Source organism: Myripristis murdjan, chromosome 1, assembly GCF_902150065.1.
Source record: "Myripristis murdjan chromosome 1, fMyrMur1.1, whole genome shotgun sequence".
NCBI classification, from domain to species: Eukaryota; Metazoa; Chordata; class Actinopteri; order Holocentriformes; family Holocentridae; genus Myripristis; species Myripristis murdjan.
In genome coordinates, this window is record NC_043980.1 from 16,386,095 (window position 1) to 16,408,904 (window position 22,810).

The window sequence follows — 22,810 nt, forward strand, 5'->3', positions numbered from 1 at the left end:
GTTAATCCAGTTCAGTTGAACCAGTCATTGTATTTGCTTGTTCTTACGTAGTAACGCAAAACTCCATATGAAATATTTTCAAAAAAGCAATAACTTGTCACATCTTGAGGTTTTTTTCTCCCCGCATAGAAATATTCCCTAACACTCATAACTTGAGATGAGCAGAGTAGCATACATTTGTTACCAGTATAATACACTCTTTGAATTAAAAGCTTTTCTTTTCCCATCACGTGCCAAATGTACATCATTTTCCCCATAAACACACATATTAGTGAGGAATGTTCATGTGACATTTAGGTGACTTAAAAACAGAAAAATGTAAGCTTTTTTTAGATTGTGGGTGATCTCTGTAAAGCAAAGTACATATTAGTCTCATGAGAACAGTTGAATTTCTGCTTGTACCTGGTGGAACACAAGGAGCCCTGTTTTTATTCAGTGTTTTTAGAAGATTTGTAGATGCAGAGGGTCGCTGTCCTTGCCTGTTAATTCCTGCTCACATTTTGAATGAGAGAGAGGACCGTTTCTGATACAGTGCTCCTTCCCTGCAGGCTCCACAGGTAGCTGTCTGATGTCCCCTACTCAGCAGGAGCCCTCGTGGGCTCAGATCACATCCAGCTCCTGTGGAATAACTTATTAAAGGCTGCAGCTCAAAGAGACTCCCAGCCTTACATCTGTAGCCCTCGCTTAAAAACTTCAGTAATCAGTAACCGATTCCTTTCCATAAACAGGTAATGCGTGGACTGATGTGAGACTGAGTTGATTTGAAGATTACTTTTCATATTGCACAGTCACACTGTCCTCATCGGTCACATCATATCTTTCATGACTACACATGCCATCTGTAATTTATTACTCCTCGTGTCCTCTGCAGACATCCAAAATTACAGTTACTGCGTAACCCAGTCAAACCTGATGTGTACATATGTTTGTGCATGGCAGATTTCTTGTCACATACAGTGTAGTAATTTATATCTTTATATCTGGAAATGCAGTGACAGAGAATTTATGACCCCGTTTGACTCTGCTAGGAGATCAAAGGAATAATTTAAGACAAGTCATATCATAGGGTCTGAAATACAGTTGAGGAGATTTGACAAAAAAAAACACGAGGGCTCATATCCATGGCATTGATGATTCACTGTCTCAGTAACTCATACATTCCCTTCACAGCCAGTGATTAGTTGGGAACAGTTGGTGAGCGAGGCACGCTCTAGCGGCTGCATATGGCTGTGATGGAGCTGCATGAGATTCTGTTAGCTGCTCATCCCAGTTGTTTTTTTTTGTGTATTTTTTATGCAGCAGAGTCTGGGGAATTCTGACATGGGAAGGGATCAAACAGCACATAAAAGCTACATCAATACTGCGGGGCTACAAAATGATAAATGCAGCAGCCTCCCCTGCTGTAAATTCACAGCATGCATCAATCCGTCTACCTGTGCAGGTTAATGTATGGGTAGAGGGAGCCCACTGATGTGTGTTTCGATACGCCTAAGTGCAGCTACTCAGATGCGAGGCAGAAAGATTGATCTGAAAGTGAGAGACAGAATGAGGGGAGCGGGTAAACAGTCGAGTTTAGTAAGATACCCCTATCTCTCTGTCTGCCTCTCTTCCCTCACTCCTTCCCCCTCTCTCCATTTCTCGCATCTCCTCTCTCTTTCTCTCTCAACCAGCCTCTCTCGGGTGAGATTACTGTTCCCATGGCAACGCAGCAGATTGCATGAAAATTGCTGTGGTTGTGGGTGCCATGGCAACACGTTGCATTACGTTATATTGGTGTTAAGCCCCCCATCTCTCTGTTGGGGTTTTGTTTATACTTACAACATGTCAAACCAATCATGACACATGAACACACACACAGAGCCACACACACACACCCTGACGCAGGACAGCAACAAGTTGGTAAACTCACGCCCCTCCACCCTCCTCACACCCACCAGCACTTGAATCGTCATGGTTCCCCATTCAAACTGAGATTATGCTCTTGGGGGCTAATCCCATGTAACATGCGCATTACAGCGCCTCACTATGCAGGCCAGCTAGCATGCGGCAGTAAGCATTGCAGTGAGGCTTGAGTCATTTTATTGACTTGCTCAAAGCACGTAGCCTACTTAGGTCTCTGTGTGAGGTGGGTTATAAATATAGTTGAGGGCATTTGAGATAGAGGCGCTGAGTGTTGTAGTAGGAGGTTCTTGTGGTAACATCTTGGGCGAGTTTCAGATTCACTGCTCATCTGTCGTCTGTGTTTCTTTATCCATTTGTGAATAGGTTTATTGTCTTTTTTCACACTGTTGACTTGGTTGGAGATGGTGCTCAGTTAAATGTACACGACACCTCCTTTAAACAGTCTGCACACACCATACCACACCATACACACACATACACACACACGCACGCATACTCACAAAGCCCCTCACTCCTCGCATTTAGACCAGTTATTTATTTCTCCGGTGGATTGTTTCAGAGGCAGAGCGTCTCCATGGTGATGGCAGCCCACAGAATGCGAGAGGAAGAGTGAGGGAAGGTGGCGGTAGAGGGAGAGAGAGAGGGAGGGAGAGAGAGAGAGAAAGAGAGAGAGAGAGAGAGAGAGAGAGAGAGAGAGAGAGATGATTTCAGCTCATCTGCCTGTGCCGCGCACTTGTTGACACATATATATGCTGATATGTATTCACACAGGCACTCAGTAGACTCTCCCACTCTACCCCATCCCTCTATCTTTCCCTCCCTTTCGCGCTCTCTTTCACTCTCTCTCTCCCTCTCTCTCTCCCTCTCTCTCTCTCTCTCATCACTGCCTATCCCTCTGTTACTTGCCTTCCTCACCTTCTTTCATGCGCTCTCTCACTCCCTACTCATCCCTCTGTCTTTCTCAGTCTATCAGCTGGCATATGTTTTGCCAAACCTCAAACTGGGTCATATTCTCTGTGGTTCAGACTAGCTAGGCCCACTTGACAACGTGAGGACAGTGAGGTCTGCGGAGGGTAGCGTTAGAAGCCTCTGGCAGAAGCGGCCCCGCTAATACCATGTGATCATGACTACATGAGGTCAGCTCCTCGGCTTTTTACTACACTGTCACATTTTTACTCCCGTCTGTGTTCACCGCAATATCTGGCACAAACACTTTTGAAGTATTTGATTAAAGTAGACTGCACACACTTGTTAAGCAAACAACAAAAACAGCCTGGGGCATCAGATATCCTGCCTGGTGGGCATAGCCATTTGCAGGCATCATTAACTAAACAAGATACCAGCAAAATTGAGAAAAGAACATTGTTAGTATAACACTGCCAAAGTGTTTCAACTGAAAATTAGACAACTCTGAGTCATTACAAATACTGGGCATACATGCCTTGTGATTCAAATGTTTTGGCTTAGTATTTCAATGTACCAGACATTTAAGAATATTTATAAATGTGGACCCCAGAGCTTATATGTGAGCTTGCTCCCACCATCACTCCTACTACTTTAGCCTGCTAGTTCCTTAGAGAAACTGCAGAGATATGGATCAGGATTTAAGACAAAATGCCTGACACCAGTGTTGCACTGGGATTACTAGTTATAATTACTGATTCAGTTTATGCAGGTAAAGAAATACAGAATCTTACTATACCTTATAACAACAGTACTCTGTCTACACAGTAGTGTCACTGGTGTCAGCGATTGAAAAATTTTTCCATGTTACCAGTGTAGTGTGTATTTCCTATGATGCTGTTGCAGGGGCTTTTTAAAATTTATAATCATTCAGCACTTTCAAGCTTGAAAGACTAGATCTGGCACATTTCTCTTCCAGATCAATAGACGTGGCATCGAATGTCATGGTTAAGTTGACTTATATGGCATCTCTAACCCCAATTTATGTTTCTCATTCCCAGGTATCTAATGAATGTGACTTTTGAAGGCCGTAACCTGTCATTTAGTGAAGACGGCTACCAGATGCACCCAAAACTGGTCATCATTCTGCTGGACAAGGATAGGCAGTGGGACAGGGTGAATACTTTCTGTCCTGTTCTGTTTTGTTCTGTTCTGCTCTCTTCTCTTCTCTTCTCTTCTCTTCTCTTCTCTTCTCTTCTCTTCTCTTCTCTTCTCTTCGCTTCTCTCTGTCCTGCTTTTTCTGTAGTACGTCTGTCACTTTTTTTTTTTTTTTAATTTCTCTTGGACCGGCTCCCTGGTTGTCTAAGTACCTGTTACTGTAGCTGGCATGTCACACAATCCTCCTCCCTCTCACTCATGCAGGTTGGCAAGTGGGAGAGAGGCTCTCTGACGATGAGGTACCATGTGTGGCCTCGTTTTGAGATATACTCAGGAGCGGAGGAGCGGGAGGACGACCACCTGTCCATCGTGACTCTGGAGGAGGCGCCATTTGTCATAGTGGAGGACGTGGACCCGCTCAGTGGAACCTGTATGAGGAACACGGTGCCGTGCCGCAAGCAGCTCAAACTCATGTGAGAGTTTATGCTTTTTGCTAAAGACATCAGTTCTGGGTCACATATAAAATCAGATTTGTTTTTGCCGTGTGAATCCAGGATAAATACTGTAGAGTCAAAGTGCTATAAACAGACCAAATTTTCTTATGAAGCTAGCTGAATAACACATTGAGCAGTACTTCAAAATAGCTGCAATGTATTTAATTATTCAGAGCTTTTCTGGTGTAGCGGGTAACCTTCAGCATCTTTTCAAAGTTATTTGTCACAGATAACAAATCATTGCATATAGTACGTAGATGGTTGTACCCAACCATGACTTATTTTGCACTTTTCCTTTCTATTTTCTGTTCTGCTCATCTTTCCCTGCTAATAATGTTTCTCTACCTCTTCTCTAAAGGGATTTGGGAATTTCTATCTATCTATTTCCCCTCACAATCTCTGTGTCCTGTGATAACCCCAACCCTCTGCCCCTCTACTAACTGGATCATTCTCTTGGTTTCTTTCTCTGTTTCCCTCTCCCTGCTCCCTCTTCACTCTAACCCTCTTGCTATCCACCTCTCCTTGGTCGGCGATAATGAATTTTCTTCACTGGCCTCCTTTTCTGTCACTGGCCTACCTGGAATCTCCCGAGGGTGTCCCACACCTTTGGCTTAGCCCTTCTTTTATTGACCCTGTTCTTTGCCTCTATTCTCCCTCTATCTCTGCCTGTCTGCCTTTCTTTCTCTGTTCTTTTCTGTCCCAGACATTTGCCCTCTTTCTTCTCCATTTTGATTTTTTTTATCAGTTCTGTCATCCCTGTCTCAGTTGTCTCGCTCTTGAACCACTTGCTTTATTCCTTCAGACCTCAATAAATATTGACCTCTGGTCACTGAAGATTGTTCTCCTGTTTTCCTATCTTTACACCCACCCCACTCCATTCCCCTCAGCAATCAGACAGGCGAGTCGGGGATTTACATCAAGCGCTGCTGCAAGGGTTTCTGTATTGACATCCTTAAGAAGATTGCCAAGACGGTCAAGTTCACCTACGACCTCTACCTGGTCACCAATGGCAAACACGGCAAGAAAATTAATGGGACGTGGAACGGCATGGTTGGAGAGGTGCATTTTATGTTTCTGCTGCACATACACACATTTATGTACACAGGCATGCACAAACACTTTGAATATTCCTCATATTGCACCAAAAGTACTGACTCTTCACTGTTTGCTGGTAGGATCACTAATCTATTGAACGCAATCACAGGCACTTCTAGGTTTCTTCTAGCTAACATATAATATCCTACACAAGGTGCAGTGGTGGATGTTGTTCAGAGAGGCCTGGCCTGACACCAGAAAGAGGTAGCGGCTTGACATTGGCGGTGAAAACAGCTTAAAAATACCCTCCAGGACAGTTTGGTCAATTTCATACCGATCTGCTGGCACATCAACTGTTCATGGATTTCATAGCTGGCAGAACATTGCAGCACCTCAGTTTATAACCCTTACCTAACCAGCAGTTGGGATACTGTGCCTTGCAGCACAGTATCCCTGTGTTACACAGCTTACTTGGTGCTTTATGTTTATTTATTTATTATCCTGAATGCTCATTTATCTATTAAGGTTATATATTTATTTTATTATTTAATTTCCTCAACCTTCTGCTCTTCTCTTTTACTGCTCTCATGCCCCCCACAGACCCTTTTTTAATAATCCTTTCTTCTTCTAACAGTGAAGCACTTTGCAATTCCCTCTTCAAGTCTAATTTGAATAGCACCTCAAAAATGAAACACGTCACTTCATAAGTAAACATGTAATTTTAACACTAATAACAACTAGTTATTTGGTGGTCAAGGGCAATGTCATTGATCATGACCTCGGCTTTTGAACAACTAATTATAGTGTCTGAATGGGATCCAGGACTCTCTCTCTCTCTCTCTTTCTCTCTCTCTCTCTCTCTCTCTCTCTCTCTCTCTCTCTCTCTCCCAATTTGCTCTACTGGCAAGTTCATTCAAGTGCACTCATGTACATTTGTGTGCTGCCAAAGCAAATAGAGGACAAAAATAATCAATAAAGGCCATTAAAAAATTTCAGGGCAAAATAAAAACATATTAAAGTGAGTTAAACACATAAAGCAAGCATAAGGTTGTCATAAAAATATCAAGAACGCTGATTTTGCAAGCAGTAAGTCATATGTCTAAGCACTATAGATACTCTTCACCCTCGGTCACACCAGCCGTCACATCCTAGCCTCAGGGGGAGCTGTGATCAGCTTCAAAACTTGAAGAGGAATACAGTGAGGAGGCTTTTAATCAGAGATAGAAGAGCGAGAGCTAAGGATAGAGAGGTGGGGGGGTGCGGGACGCAGCCTCGGGGAAAGACCCACTTCTCTCACGCTCACATATTACCCATTAGACATACAGCACAGTGCATCCGTTACAAATTAATGTGATGTCCAGCTTAATTGATTATGGCACAGAGCAAGTGACGTTATTGTTGTCTTACAGATATAGCTGGGTTGAGATGTGCAGTTCAATATGAGACGTTCTTAACTTAAGTCCACCTACATTGTGGTGTAAAATTCCTGAAATATACATCCGTATGTAAGCAGGCCTACGCAAATGCACAGTGTGTGCATGCATGGATGCACACGTACATGTCCATATTTGCCTAAGCATGCAGGTAATGATTTAATTTGAATAGGAAAAACAGGACAACAGATATAGGAAGACAGAAAGAGAAAGAGAGAGTAAGAGAGAGAGAGAGAAAGAGGAACGGAGGACACGGAGAGCCTATATAAAACAGAGAGAAAAACAGTGCGTAGGATTCCTGCTCACTCTGGCATACACATCCCTTATTAACGGAGTCTTTTGTGCTCCACTTTTACGCATGCCCCAAGGCCTTAGGAATTTAGGGCTAAATATACCTGTACAAACTCATGAGGAGGCAGACAGGGAGGGAACATTCAGTCAAGAGACCTACTGTACAGTGCAGTTATTATAGTGACCTAGTGTAGTAAGGATCCCAGTTTCCTTTTGCTTCTATTCTTCCGGAAAAGTCTTTTTAATGCCTGTCAGCGATGATGTCACACATACGAATGGCAATACTTTGAGCTCAATTACTCTTCCCATCATCGCCCTCTTACCTGTCAGGCTTTCACCATTCTTTCTCTCTACGGTTGACCCCAGGTGGTGTTGAAGAACGCCCACATGGCAGTGGGTTCACTCACCATTAATGAGGAGAGGTCGGAGGTCATCGACTTCTCCGTGCCGTTCATTGAGACGGGGATCAGTGTCATGGTCTCCCGTAGCAACGGAACCGTCTCCCCCTCTGCCTTTCTTGGTGAGGAGAAACGCACCTGGTGCTTTTGGCAGACGTACAAGACACACACACTCACAGTCACGACCACACACACACCACATCACACACACAGCTTCACACCATATATATGCACATGCACACTCAGACATAGAAAGCGAGTTTGGTTTCACAAAAAAAGCCTTTATTGGACTAAAATGAATTTGCAAAAGAAAATATCCTGCCATCTGCACACTAAATTGAAGACAAGGCAACAGTGATGCTTCATTTGTTAAATTAAATTCATGGCATTTTTTTTTTTTTACTTCACTAGACAATAGATAGTTGAAAGATTTTTTTTTTTTTTTTTTTTTATCATTTAGTTAACCAGGTTATTCATATTGAAATGGCATCTCTTTTTAAAGTGAGCATATACAGAAAAATTTCCTGTAAAAACCTGACACAACAATAACATAAAAATAAAATGTTTTTAAAAAATGCAACAGAGCTAATGCATACAAGAATTGGAAAGAAACGCAGACGCCTTTGGAAGCATCAGTTAAATGGGTTCAGTTGATGTTTAGCAGCAGAACGGTTAGTTCTTTAAAATAATCGACAGTATCCTGATGAGACTGGAGAGATCGAGGGGATGCTAGAGGATGTGAATCAGTATCAGTCCAAAAAGGAGTATTCATTAAGTTGATATTCTGTGGATGGAAGCTAGAGGCATTATGTTGATTGTATGATTGAATATAAGCAGTGCCTTGTATGCTAAGATGGCGTCATCACAGCACAAAGCAGAGCAGGGTGCGAGGAGGCCGGGTCGAATATCTGCACATCTGAATGAGCACATCTGTGCATTTATGTCTACCTTCCTCTGAATTCTGTCTTGAACAAGTACTTGTTAGTGTTCACACAAACTCATGAATCACAAGACTCACTCATAAATACACAGACACACACACTCACTCACACAGAGTATACATAACTTCCGAGTACAAATAATCATGGTGTTACCCCAGGGTGATTTCACAATTTTGATTAATTTGGTTTCACAAACTTCCTTTTTTCTCTCCGCTCATTCCTCTTCCTCTTTCTCATCCTCTGCGCCCCCGCCCCACCCCCTCTCTGTTTTTCAGAGCCCTTCAGTGCGGATGTCTGGGTGATGATGTTTGTAATGTTGCTGATCGTGTCGGCCGTGGCTGTGTTTGTATTTGAGTACTTCAGCCCAGTGGGTTACAATCGCTGCCTGGCAGATGGGCGAGGTGAGAGGAGCACTCACTCACACTCACTGTCATGCACAAACACTGGTCTAAACCCCGTCCAGCCACATTGCAAAAAAGTGACAAAGAGGCAGATCTTCTGGTGCTCCTGTAGAGGTAGCACGGCACATCCAGTCTTGTACACTTGAACACACTATGGCTTTCTCAAAAGAAGCCCTTCAAATACTATTATCACTTCAACAGTATCTGCTGAATGAGTGTTAGTTGAAGTACCTCAACATGTTGAGCCACTTATCCACATCTACAATGACTTAAGGCTCTTTTTGCTAATGAATAGGATCATTGACAAGAACCAAATGGGTGATCTTAGGCACTCTGTGAATCACCATGTGAACGAAGGCTGTAGTGTTCAATGAAATGTATAGGAAATGTTTCACCATCATAGCTACATTTTAAAATTGCAGAGTACACTTAAACAGATCTATTACCATACGTTGAAAATGTGTCAAGTTTAGCTGTGTCTGACAGAATGGAACAACTCTACCTCCTTGAATTAAATGTGGTTCTAGCAGCCCATTCAAAAGCATTTGCCAATCAAAATCAGTGGCTCAGATTCAATGACATTCTATTTTTGCCATTTTTCACACACCCGGCTCCATTTGACTCTCGGGAATGTATTAGCCTGCCGCTACTATAGCCACTCAAGATAAAATCAGAGGAGTGTTATATTGCTGCTCGCAGCCTTTTTATCGCAGTCCAGAGGGGATAAGACTGAAGTAATGGTGGTTGGTTCAGAATAATGATGGGTTATGTCTCTTACAGTAATGTTTTCTGTATAATGACTTATAAGTCACAGTAACAATGGCAAAAAGTGTCACATGTGTGCATGTGTGTGTGTTTGTGTGTAATTTAATGACTTACCATGTTATGTAAGCCTGTTGCCTTACACTGTTTCTCCAGCTGTATCATAATTGTAGCCTGCTGTGTGCCCATCCACCCCCTCCCCTCTCTCTCTCCCTGTGTCTGATGCTATAGAGCTGCAGTAGGTAGTGTTTCCATCCTGCCACCTTGTCATACTGCCGTTGAGGAAGGTGGAGCAATGCTTGTCTTTAACAGTGGGTTGTCACAGCAGTGGCTGAGTGAGCGGACATAGACCATGCAGTACATCTAGCGTTCACTGACAAACTAAAGGATGGGAATAGATCTTCTCTTTGTCGCTGCCATCCATCAAGCGCTTCCCACAATGGCAGTCATGAGCAAATGTGAATAAAGTGAAATAGTATCCACGACCAGAGAAACTGATCGTTTTTTCCTTGTGTTATCTTTTGTTATACACCCTCTCCCCATTTCTTTCTCCCTCTCTCTCTCTGTCTCACTCTCTCAGAGCCGGGCGGTCCCTCATTCACCATCGGCAAAGCCATCTGGCTGCTGTGGGGCCTGGTGTTCAACAACTCTGTGCCTGTGCAAAACCCCAAGGGGACCACCAGTAAGATCATGGTGTCGGTGTGGGCCTTCTTCGCTGTCATCTTTCTGGCCTCCTACACTGCCAACCTGGCTGCTTTCATGATCCAGGAGGAGTATGTCGACCAAGTGTCGGGCCTGTCAGACAAAAAGGTGTGAAGTCAAGGCAATATGGGAGGTTGTAGGGTGGAGGAGTAGGTGTGAGTAATGTGGCTGGTGTGTGACAGAGTGCAGACTACTGTACTTCTTGTGTGTGTGTGTGTGTGTGTGTGTGTGCGCGCGCATGTATATCTAGATCTGTGAATGTAAGATATTGACTTCCGTGGTCAATCTGCCTGGTTGTACGTGGCCTGGTGTGAATGTGCATCTGTGCTTGAGATTGTCCTTTCCTGTATTTCCTGTCTGCGCCCCCAACAGCATCACACGCTGTGGAGTGGAATCCCAGGCAATTAGTCCATTTTGGGCTTTCAAAAACACCATCCTGCACTCCTGCTCAACAGTGCATTAAAGGCTATTTGATCCTGCCTCACGCCTTTTCCATGCTAACAAGCTCTCCCCTGTCATTTTCTCTGTGTGGTTCTTTTTCCGGAAAAAACCCCACAACAGTTCCAGAAGCCCAACGACTTCTCGCCGCCATTCCGGTTTGGCACCGTACCCAACGGAAGCACGGAGCGAAACATTCGCAACAACTACCGGGACATGCACAGCTACATGACGAGTTTCCATCAGAAGAATGTAGATGAGGCCCTGCACAGTCTGAAGAGCGGGTGAGGAGGGGGGCCGAGAGGAGAGTGGAGAGACAGATGGGATGAAGGACTCTGGGAAGGGGATGGGATGTGGACATGATGAGCACATGAAGGAAGAAAGGATGCAGATGAAGGGATGAGCTGATGCAACACAGAGAAAAGATAATGATGGAAAGAGAGAGAGAAAGAAAGAGAGAGAGAGAGAGAGAGAGAGCAAGCACTCTGTTAGGGCAGGGCGGTGTGGGTGGGCAGGCAGTGGAGCTGCTGTATCTGCCTGCCACTGGAGCCCAGAATAGCAGCACAGCCTGTGGTTGCTGTGAAAGCTAGCTAATATTCACTCTCTGGCTGTGAAAGGTGGCTAATATCGTTTTCCTCCTCTCTTTAGCACACTCCATTTTTTTTTTCGGCTTCCCTGTCTGACACCGCTGAATAATTAGTAATGCAAAGCAGCAGCTTAGCTCTGGTTTTGGCTTGGGTCTGAGGTTGGAGCTGAACGACCACAGAGACCAGTAAGGCCACGTGGTGCTACTTTAAAATAGACTGTCACCATGCTGGGGACTGCCTTATCAATTTATCTGTCAGCTAACTCAGGAATAGAATAGAATAGAATAGAATAGAATAGAATAGAATAGAATAGAACAAAATAGAATAGAATAGAGGTGAATGTATCACAACAGAACAGATTGTATTAGATTACATTAGAACAGAAGTTATCAAAATAGACAAGCATGGAACTTTGAGTAGAATAGAGCTTTTTATGTATCTCTATCAGACTTAAACAGAGTACAGCTTATCACAGTAGAAGAGAAAGTCATCCGAGTAGAACTTATAGAACAATACCAAAGGATAGAAATAGAATGCAATAGAAATGCAGTGTCGTTGCAGGGTTGTACACACTTGAGACTCCTGTACATAACAAAGCAAAGTACAGAAGCAACAACACTGTTGCACTGTTGCTGGTGTGTTTTCCCTCTAATCTTGCTGTTTCCTTTCCGTTATGCTCTGTAGCAAACTGGACGCCTTCATCTATGATGCGGCGGTGCTGAACTACATGGCCGGCAGAGATGAGGGATGCAAGCTGGTAACCATAGGTAGTGGAAAGGTGTTTGCCTCCACCGGCTACGGCATCGCCATCCAGAAGGACTCGGGCTGGAAACGGGCTGTGGATCTGGCCATCCTCATGCTCTTTGGAGATGGTAAAAATTTGAATGGCGCTCTCACATTCTGCTGAATGTAGGAACCTCATAAATATGTCAGCATCTTAGGTAGCAAGTTTTTCCAGTTAAAATGATAATCTGTGACATTTACACATTTAAAAAATCTATTTTGTCGCTATCTATTGCTTAATATAACATAACATTGATTGACACAATGTGTACCTATTTCAAGACAGCTTTAACACCGGGTGTCTGGTAGGTCTCTGGTAGGTCTCTGCTGCACAGAAAGTGATGCTTTTTATAGAACTAAAACATTAATATAACCTTTTTTAGATGAAATAGAAGAATTACTGGTTCAGCAATCTGATTGGTCGAGAGCCAAGACTTATTTGATATAACATCACAGGAGCCACATCACTTTATCTGTATTATTCAGCTACAGCAGCTGTCAAACTAACAGCTGGTTGTCCATCACCTTCAGGCTGGCTAACAACTGAGAACAGCAAGCCGCCTGGTCACCTTCTTTATGTGTGATTTAAAATTCAGTTCTGAATCAAGGATAGGAACTATACCTCTGGTGGATCATTAAAAACAGTAATTGCGACTTTATTGCAGCATTTTTATTTGAGATAAAAGCAATATTGTTGCTACAAAATCGTAATTGTTGCATAAAAGCAACAGAAGCCTCAAGGCCTGTGTGTTGTCATCATCAATACATCCAATGACTATTTAAGCAATAGCACATGAGAGGCTGTGTGTTATAATAAATAACATTACAGCTGTGATTTGGTCACAGGCACGAGCTGAATGTGAGGCATGATTTTATTTATTATAACACACAGCCCTCTGTTCTGTTGCTTAAATAACTGTCATGTCTATTGTTACTTACTTAATAAAAAAGAGTGCTATCTACGGAAACTCAAACTGTATCAACAGAAAATTCAATTAAAGATACATCACAGTACTAGACCCACTGACTGGCAGGTGATCTCTGGCAAGTACAGTGGAAAAAACCCACAACACAGCATTAAAGATGTCACAAAATGTCTTGTCGAGGCCTCAGAGATAAGACTGTATTCCTTTTGCTCGGAAATTATCGTGTTTTAAATGCCATTATGTCTCTGTTGGATGTAATAGCCTCATAGATACTGTCCTATAGATAGGACGCAGTAATCCTTATACCATCTGGAGAAGGAAGTGATGTGACACTGCAGGAATGCTAAATACTTTCACTCTCCTTACAGAAACTATCTGCGCTATAGATTGCCTGTTGTAGAGCTGAATTGATTTATTCACTATACTAAAATAAATTCCCCATCCTATAGTTTGCCTTACTGGATTGAGTGCTTTGAATCACTAGTTATACACACCACACCATCAAAAAAAAAAAAAAAAAAAAAACACAATGCAAATTCAGGCAGAGAATGAGGCAAACAAGTTTCACACTATAAGCCTACAAAAAAATCAATTTGTCTGTACTTAGTCACTTATAGTGACTACTATATAAACTACATGGAGACATGAAAACAAATAACTTGTGATAAGTAAGATTATTTTAACTCTTGCTGTCAGAAATGAAATTATTGCACCCACACAAGCACACATCAGTCACCCACATTGCATTACTGTATATCCCACAGTTCTTACTGTAGAGGAAAGATCTGCCTCCATCAAAAAAGGAGGGGAATCATACTGAATGAGAAACAGGCTAATGGGATAAAAGGATGTGACTTGTAGCGGAAAAAAGTATCACCACCCTTGATGTCGTCAGCACTCTTACATTTCGTATCTCAGGTCAGGCGATATGTAACAACACTGATTAGTCTTGACATGAATCCTTGCCTTGGCAGAATACACCTAGCAGTCTGCCTCCAGAGCGAGGTATGTGCTATATACTGCTCACCACATGCCAGATCACATACTGCACAGTAATGTGTGTGCAGCACGTTAACACACACACACACACACACACACACACACACACACACACAGTGGCTTCCTCACCTTCATGTGCTTGGCATGTGCTATCACTTTCCATCCCAGTTTCTGTGAAGGATGAAGGGCTCAGTGCAAAGAGAACACTCGCCTGGGATCAAATCCATAGGAGACAGACCTGAACCAGATCCGATCAGACCTTCATGTACACCATCCTCTTGAGTTATGTATTGTGTCAGTGTGTGTGTTTGTTTGTGTGTAGATGTGCGTATGGAGCTATGTTTATGCTTGAGTGTATGTTTCACCTCAGAAGGAAGAAGGAAAGGATGATGGGACAGGAGGTATGTGGGACCAAAACACAGGAAAAGATGGGGGAGGACGGAGGTCAGGAGTCAGCATTACTCACAGTGTCATAGTCATCGAAACCAGTGCTTCTGAAACTGGTCTGAGGGTGCTGCGGGGAATTTCAGGGTGTACCCCAGAAATTAAGAAACAGCAGCGACATTCACTTGGCACTTGGCACTTTTAGGATTTTCTGAATCTACATTGTGTTGGAGAAAAATAGCTTGGCCGGGTATACTGAGCCATCTACCACCAACTATACATGACACCTCTCACGCTTAAAAAGAATAACTAACACTTCAGTTTTTAACAATTTCAAAACAGTAGACGTCTAATTAAAGTATTTGAGAAAGACATTGCAATTATGTCCTTGATAGCTGACTTGCAACTGTCTGCTACCAATTCTTGCAATATTCATCATAACTGAAACTGGCAAACTGGCAGGTTTGTGTTTCGATCAGAATAATATAAGAAATCTCAGAGAAAAAGTGGAGGCAATGACTTTTGCATGTAATTCTGTCAGCTTTTAATAAAATATTTGGTTTTCTATTGGTATTTCCCTCAAAAAGCACTGGTAACTATAACTCTTAAAATCCACTTAATGTTAAGGTCTTCAGTGTGTCAGCCCCTGTAAACCCTTTATCTTAAGACTGTGAGAAAGACACTGCACTTTTCTCACCCACTCACCTTTCTCACTTTTGATTTATCTGAGCTCTCCAAATCTTAGTGAATACAGATTTATAACTGTCCAAGATATACACACACAGTCATTTGTGCAAAATACACAGGCATAAACAGTGCTACACAAGCACTGTGTCTGTGTGTGTCTCACACACACACACACACACACACACACACACTCCCACACACACACACACACACACACACACACACACACACACACACACACACACATACACACACACTCAAATAAGCACCCACTAAAACAGACCGGTTGCTCAGATCAAACAAATCTCTCTGGACATGTCCTCCCCCCTTAGCAGCACCCCAGGGATGTGGAACTGAGGGGGACACATTTTAGGGCGGAAACACTTGTCACATGATCATGTGCACTTCCTCCCCGAGGACTGTCAAGTCCCAGCAGGCAGTTGTGTTTTTCCCACCACAAGGAAGGCGGTGAGTGCCTAGCGTAAGCAATCATTAATGAGGATGATCCTCAGGGGGGTGTTCAGTCAAGATAATGCAACATGACATTTGTTGCACATATATGAGACCTGAGCTTTTTTTGTCGTGAACTCACCATCCAAAAAATGTGTCCCCCTCTTTTCGTGCTTACACTCAGTGATTCAGACATCTACAGGCAAGCACTCGTTCAGACACATCCAAGTGTACAGGCTCACATGCATACACACACAGTAACACCAACGCATCCATCCGATAACTGCTGTCTTGTGGTCTCTGCTTGCTCCAGGTGAGATGGAGGAGCTGGAAGCCTTATGGCTGACTGGGATCTGCCACAACGAGAAGAACGAGGTGATGAGCAGCCAGCTGGATGTAGACAACATGGCAGGGGTCTTCTACATGCTGGGTGCCGCCATGGTTCTGTCGCTCATCACCTTCATCTGCGAGCACTTGTTCTACTGGCAGCTGCGCTTCTGCTTCATGGGCGTGTGCTCCGGCAAGCCCGGGGTCACCTTCTCCATCAGCAGAGTGAGTTCATTCTTTCTTTGCTTTGGATTTTGCCCCTATCCTGACAGAAATCGCAGAGGTGTTTTTTGTTTTAAGACCACCGGCTGTGGTTGACATGTAGTGAGTCAGTCATGAGAGAAGAATGACTCACCTAACTTACCTGTGGCTTTTTTTTAACCCAAGCAGTCATTAACAAAGAGCCACAAATCAAGAGCAGCCTGTGCCATATTAAAAGCTCTCCACACACATTAATTCTGCAGTTCAACATTTCTGACCTTGTTTCACACATTCTGTCTTGACTATGAAAAAAAATCATAGTGGGAGCAGTTCCACTTAATGTGCTTTAGTCAAACAAGTATATTATTATGTAATATTACACAGGCCAGCAAAATTAAGCCAACAAAGCCCAGTGACCCTGAGAATACTCACTGTGTATACATTAATGCTGCTACTATAAAAGTTGTTTGTTATGCTGCACATTCATGGCCAGTGACCTGAGTTGTAATGGTGTGTGTCAAATAGCTTGTCACAGTGTACTTATGGCTCTGCTGTCACTCATATGGGTCAACTAACAAGCTGTAAAAATGTTAAGGTTGTAGGCTGTGAAAATATATATAAATACGTATCTTCAGGAGTAATTTAATTTGCATAATGCCACCTGTCAAGAAAAGGCAGGGAGTTGTTGTTGCATTTAAATTAGCTCAGATATCATTTGCTCCAGAAAAGGACACCAAATGTTTAGCTGTTGGGTGTTAAGGCTGAAAATATTTGTGCTTGTAATGTCATTTGGTTTACACCTTCTTCAGTCTAACCTGAGAAAACTTAAAAGAAGGATATGGCCTTGAGTGCTTTAGCAGTGTGCTCTGTTTTTCATTGAACTGACAGCACTCTCCATCTAATATATTTGTTATGCAAAGCATATAGAGATTTTTACATGGTGAAGTAATTTCAATAACATTCAGATTCACTATTAACTATAACATGCATGAGGCTGATTTTATTTGTCAGTTGCATTACAACATCAATTTTTACTCCATAGACTATTCAGGAGTGGCTCTACAGCCAGTGATCTCCAATACCCTATTACACATTTCCATGCCTGGTTTAACGCTCAAGTTGCAGTGGGAGTGAGAAAAAAATGATTTAAGATCGTGCAGACCTCAGGAAAATTGCACACATATGTGGAAAGTGTAGGAAAGCACAGGCAATGAGAATACAAAGGACTAATAATTTGAAGAAAGAGAAAAAGAGGAGATAGGGTTTATTAAAAATGTAACAAGTAGTAAGAAAACAAGGATAGAAAAAGCGAGAGTAGAGAAGAATAGATTTGATGGTGTGCCAGTAACCTCTGTTCTATTACCTCTCCCAGCAGCCGTTGTAGCTTTAGATGTAGAGAGATAAAGACAGACAATCCCATTGGAGCGGCCGCCGTCACCAGAGCGCCAAGCAGCGCAGATAAAACAGACACAAAGAAAGAATGGAGGCATAAAAGACAAGAGAGTTGACGATTCAGATTCATGAATGCAGCTCAGAGATGGGGAAAGTGACTAAGAGACAGACAGAAACTGCTTTTGACAAGTTGACGCCTTTGAGGAATGTTGACCCACGCACTGGCTGGCGGGTGCTGTACCCTCGACCTTTCGGATTTAGCTGTCGCCTCAACCACAGATTCCCTCAATCTCCATTTAAACATGCCTGTTTGACTTCACTAGCAAGGCTTCACCTCTTGAAAATCTGGCTTTTACCAACCAACACTCACACACACATATTTAAAAAGATGATTGTGATGGTTTGGCGCTGATGTCATCATAAAATCCACCAAAATGTAATGATGTGATTACTTCTCCTGATAATGCTACTTTGTCAAAAAATAATAATAGTAATAAATAATATGAGGTTGTAAGCTAGTAGTGCTGTCAGCTGAATTTAAATGATATTGATTAAAGCCATTGATTGGTGGTCAAAACCATGAGCTTACCACACCGTGGTCATTATCAATCACTTCTTTGATCTGCTCCTCTCCTTCTCCCTTAGTTTGCTCTGTCTGAGGTTGAGTGTTGGGGAGAAGCTGTAGGGGCCCATGTTTGTCCCCTGAGGAAAGTCATTTATGAACTCAACCCCTATTACTGTTTAATAGTGTGTAAACAAGAGGATGGTCAGAGAGAACATGGCAAAGCATTAACCTCTCTCTGCCTCTGCCTGTCTCTGTTTGCCTCTCTCTCTTTGTGTCTGTTCATCTGCCTATGTGTCTATGTCTCTCTCTGTCTGTCATACTTTTGTATTTTATTGTTGCTTTCTTTCTTCTTACTCTTATCCTTATCTCTGCTCCTCTACTGTGTGTCTTTTTCCCATGGCCCGTCTCACCTTGTTTCTCCCTCTCTCTCTCTCTGCCTCAACACTCTTCTCCAATTCCCTCCCTCCAGGGTATCTACAGCTGCATCCATGGGGTACAAATAGAGGAAAACAAGTCAACTATGGATTCACCTTCAGCCACCATGAACATGAACATGAACAACACCCACTCCAACATCCTACGATTGCTCCGCACTGCCAAGGATATGACCGCCATCCCCGGAATCAACGGTTCTCCGCATGCCGCTCTGGAATACAGCCACGGAGGCCGTGATTCGGCGATCTATGATATCCAGGAGCACCGGCGCAGCCTGGCAGGCCACCCTGTGGACTGCAAGGCGGCGCCGCCTTACCTGCCGGAGGACAACATGTTCAGTGACTACATCAGCGAAGTGGAGAGGACTTTTGGCAACTTGCCCCTGAAGGACAGCAACCTGTACCAGGACCATTACATGCACCACCACCCGGCCTCGGCTCTGGGTATGTCCGGCCCCCCGCCTAACAGGCCGCGTAGCTTAGGCAGCGCTAGTTCGTTGGAGGGGGGAATGTTCGATTGCGACAGTCTAGGGGGAGGGGTCGCACCCATCTTCACCACCCAGCCCCGCGCCTCAATGACTCACAGGAACACCAATAAATTCGACTTGATTGCTGGCCACACCCCCACAGGTTCTAGCCAGGGGGGATTCAAGGGAAGCAATGTGTATGGGAGGTTTTCTTTCAAAGGAGGTGCATCCAGTACGGGGCTCATCGGGGGTCATGACAGGTTCTGTGGTGGAGGTGGGGGTGGGGGAGGCTCGGGGGGTGATGATGGGAACATTCGCTCTGATGTGTCGGACATCTCCACGCACACCGTCACCTACGGCAACCTGGAGGGCAACAACAAGCGGCGTAAACAGTACAGGGACAGCCTGAAAAAGAGGCCGGCCTCGGCCAAGTGCAGACGGGAGCCGGACGAGATAGAGCTCAGTGGCTTCAGGAGGAGACCCCACCACCACACCGTCCACCACCACTTTCCCCACGGCCCCCTGGCACACCGCTCGGCCTCACCACCCCTGGAGCGGAAGAGAGGAGGAGGGGGTAATTCTTCGCCTTACTTAGTCCGCAAAGACAAAGAGAACCTGAGGGATTTCTATGCGGACCAGTTCCGCTCCAAGGAGGGCAAGGCCAAGTGGGAGCAGGAAAGTGGAAGTGGAGGAAGCGGTGTGGGCGGTGGTAGTGGTGGCGGTATCTGTAAAAGCTTAGTGCCCGTGGAAGACTTCCTGAAAGGTAAAGGCAAGAAGTCAGAGTGTAAAGGTGGGCATGGCTCAGTGGCAACAGGGCAGCAGGCTCACACCTGCTGGGAAAAGGGTGTTTCTGGGATAGGAGGGGGAGGCATAGCCGGGGGTGACTGGGAGTGTCGTAACTGCCACAGTGTATCTCACCATGGAGGAGGTGTGGGAGCAGGGGGTACATGCCCAAATACTGGGGCTGGGGGAGGCAGCAGCAGTCGCCCCAGCTCTGCTTCCTGCAAACGGTGTGACTCCTGTAAGATGCAACCGAGCAACCTTTACAACATCAGTGAGGATAATAATATGGTGTTCAATGCAGGGCAGAGTAGTGTAGGACTGGGCCCAACACCAAATCAGGCACAGCGCAGGAAGTTAGGACCAGGTGGGAGGGTCTTACGAAGGCAACACTCATACGACACATTTGTAGACCTGCAGAGGGAGGGTGCTGGCCGGATGGGAGGGGCTGGCGGGCTTGGGGGGCAGCTTCCCCAGCCCCGAAGCGTGAGCTTGAAAGACAAAGACCGCTTCATGGAGGGCACCAGCCCTTATGCTCACATGTTTGAGCGATATGCAGGCGAAAGGGAGTCATCCTTGTTTGGTGGAGTTGGCGGGGATAGGGCAAAAGGAGGTTCTTCATTCAGTTTGTTCCGTGGAGGCGAAGGTGGGTTGCACCGGCGGTCAGTGGGGGAAAGAGACCTGAGGGACAGAGATAGAGCTATGATGGGAGGTGGGGGCTGTGGTGGTGGTGGTGGTGGTGGTAGTGGTAGCAGAGGGGCCGGGACTTACTCCTTGTCTAAATCTCTCTACCCAGATAAGGTGAACCAGAACCCCTTCATCCCAACCTTCGGCGATGACCAGTGTCTATTACACGGTGCCAAGCCGTACTACATCAAAAAGCCACAGACGCAGCAACAGCAGCAGCAGCAGCAACTACTCAACAACAGCCGAGGAGGAGGGGACTTCCGAGGCTCCATGGGAGCGACTTCCTATTTACCTGCGTCGGCCACTGCTGGGGTGATGTCCAATGTGGCCCCCAGGTTCCCCAAAGAGCTGTGTCTGGGCGGGGTGGGAGGGCCCATGGGGAACCACCATGGAGCCAACAAGCTACTGCCAGGGGGCAGGGACGCGTTAGGTTTGGGGCAGGGACAGAGACCCTTCAACGGTGCCAGCAACGGACACGTTTATGAAAAGCTCTCCAGCATTGAGTCAGATGTCTGAGAGTCAAGAGAGAGAAAGAGGGAAGGAGATGGAGGGGGTGGAGAAAAGGGAGGAGTGGAGAGGAACAGAGAGAAATGAAGAGAGGCTACGTAGGCTGGTGGTTTTTCTATGTGAAGAAAATGAGGAGACACTACACTGTCCATGTTGCTCTCACACCACTAAATGGAAGGAATGTGGACAATGGACCGAGGCCACTGCAGGCTAAGCTGTGGTGAAGTCCAGTGGGAGACAGATTTTTAATGAGAAGAGAGGATTCTGGTGCTGCTCTCTGAGACTCAGAGAAAGATAGGAAGGGAGGGAGGGATGAAGGGGGAAAAAAGTAAAATAAAATCTCCCGTCTCTGCTCTCTTTCACATGCTCATTGTCTTTCCCTCCCTCCTGCAGTTCCTTACACCAAAACAAACATTTTGCTTAACAACGGAAATACAATCATGAATGAGAAATTAAATGCTTTTGTTGAAGTAACAGGGTAAACTAATAATTGTATTGATAATGTTAATATTATTGAATATGATTCCAATGTTTATGATGATCAGTTCGGGTTGTTTTTAAATTTTATTTATTTAAATAGTTCATGTTGTTATATATTTGTATTGATGTTAATTCTTTGCTAGCTTTCCAAAATTACAGGAACTGGTAGACCACTTGTCAAGCCGAGATTAAATCCAGTACAGATCTTTTTTGGGTTCCTGTAATTTGGACTCTCTTCTTTGTTGTTATTAATTCTTCCTCCATGTTTCAATTTTTTCTTTTCTTAATTTGGAGTGCTGTGAAGTGTATGTGAAAGGCATGACTTGCTGAGTACATTTTGTGTACTTATAATTGCAAAGAAGGTTTTTTTTAATCACAGCTGCAGAAGCAGCATCATCATACTGATTTGCCGTTTTCCTCTCGTTTTCTGCTTAGCAGTATTGAGTGGGTCTCACATTTTGAGCTGGATGTGCCTTACAGGATTCATAATGATTCCCTACACACAAGATCTCCTCTATTGGTAGACAGATCCATCTGCAAGCAATTTTATCAATTATCCCACTATTTCATTCATGAACAGGTGTCACATCAGTATCTTAGTGCGATTATCCACCTGAAAAAGACCGTACCACATCAGGGGTCTTAAAGTTTCATAAGCATGACAGACCTCAAGATAGATTCTGCAAAAAAAAAAAAAAAAAAAAAAAGTAAAGAGCAGATGCTGTGACACAAAGCAACTTAATACAGCTGCTATAGTAGAGTAAACTTAAGTTCCTAGATCCCCAACATTTAAATTAATTATTAATAGGAGTACAAGGGTCAACACCACAGTGCCATGACAAGTAACAAATGTTCCTGTTCCCTAGATTAAGCATGATGTATGATAGAGCAGTGCTACCCAAAGAAATAGAAGTGGAGATAAAAGATAATCAGGCTGTTCTGGGCTGGTAACACCACAGCTGCTTTTCAGATCACCTCAGATCATTTGCTATGAAACTCTATAGGATTTACAGCTCCTCACATCCTCAAATCCCTCGTTAAAACTGCCATTTTTGCATCACAGATGACCTAGTAACCAACAAGCCACTAAATGTATGTAAATCACATTTAACGTCTGATTTTTGCTCTTATTGCATTCCACTGGGTTTGACTTAATTGACCGTGACAGTTTTGCTGTTTAGGACACAGCCATAATGGACTCTTGGAGCGAGGCCTGTGTTGCTGGGATGAACAGCCCGGCGTGTTAATTATTTCATGATTACAGCTATAAGCCCTGCCTGCCATATTAGGAGGTCG

The 22,810-nt window shown here is 44.1% G+C and overlaps 1 protein-coding gene across 1 annotated transcript in view; it reads left to right on the forward strand.

Moving 5' to 3' along the window:
- The window catches only part of grin2bb (glutamate receptor, ionotropic, N-methyl D-aspartate 2B, genome duplicate b), a 79,025-nt gene extending 57,982 nt beyond the window's left edge, over window positions 1-21,043 (forward strand). Inside the window, exons 6-15 of the mRNA XM_030054773.1 lie at window positions 3,867-3,981; window positions 4,228-4,436; window positions 5,345-5,516; window positions 7,583-7,736; window positions 8,831-8,956; window positions 10,299-10,528; window positions 10,982-11,142; window positions 12,130-12,317; window positions 15,988-16,226; window positions 18,629-21,043. Coding sequence (XP_029910633.1) covers window positions 3,867-3,981; window positions 4,228-4,436; window positions 5,345-5,516; window positions 7,583-7,736; window positions 8,831-8,956; window positions 10,299-10,528; window positions 10,982-11,142; window positions 12,130-12,317; window positions 15,988-16,226; window positions 18,629-21,043 — 4,009 coding nt within the window. The remainder of the gene's footprint in view (window positions 1-3,866; window positions 3,982-4,227; window positions 4,437-5,344; window positions 5,517-7,582; window positions 7,737-8,830; window positions 8,957-10,298; window positions 10,529-10,981; window positions 11,143-12,129; window positions 12,318-15,987; window positions 16,227-18,628) is intronic.
- Window positions 21,044-22,810: the final 1,767 nt, after the last annotated feature.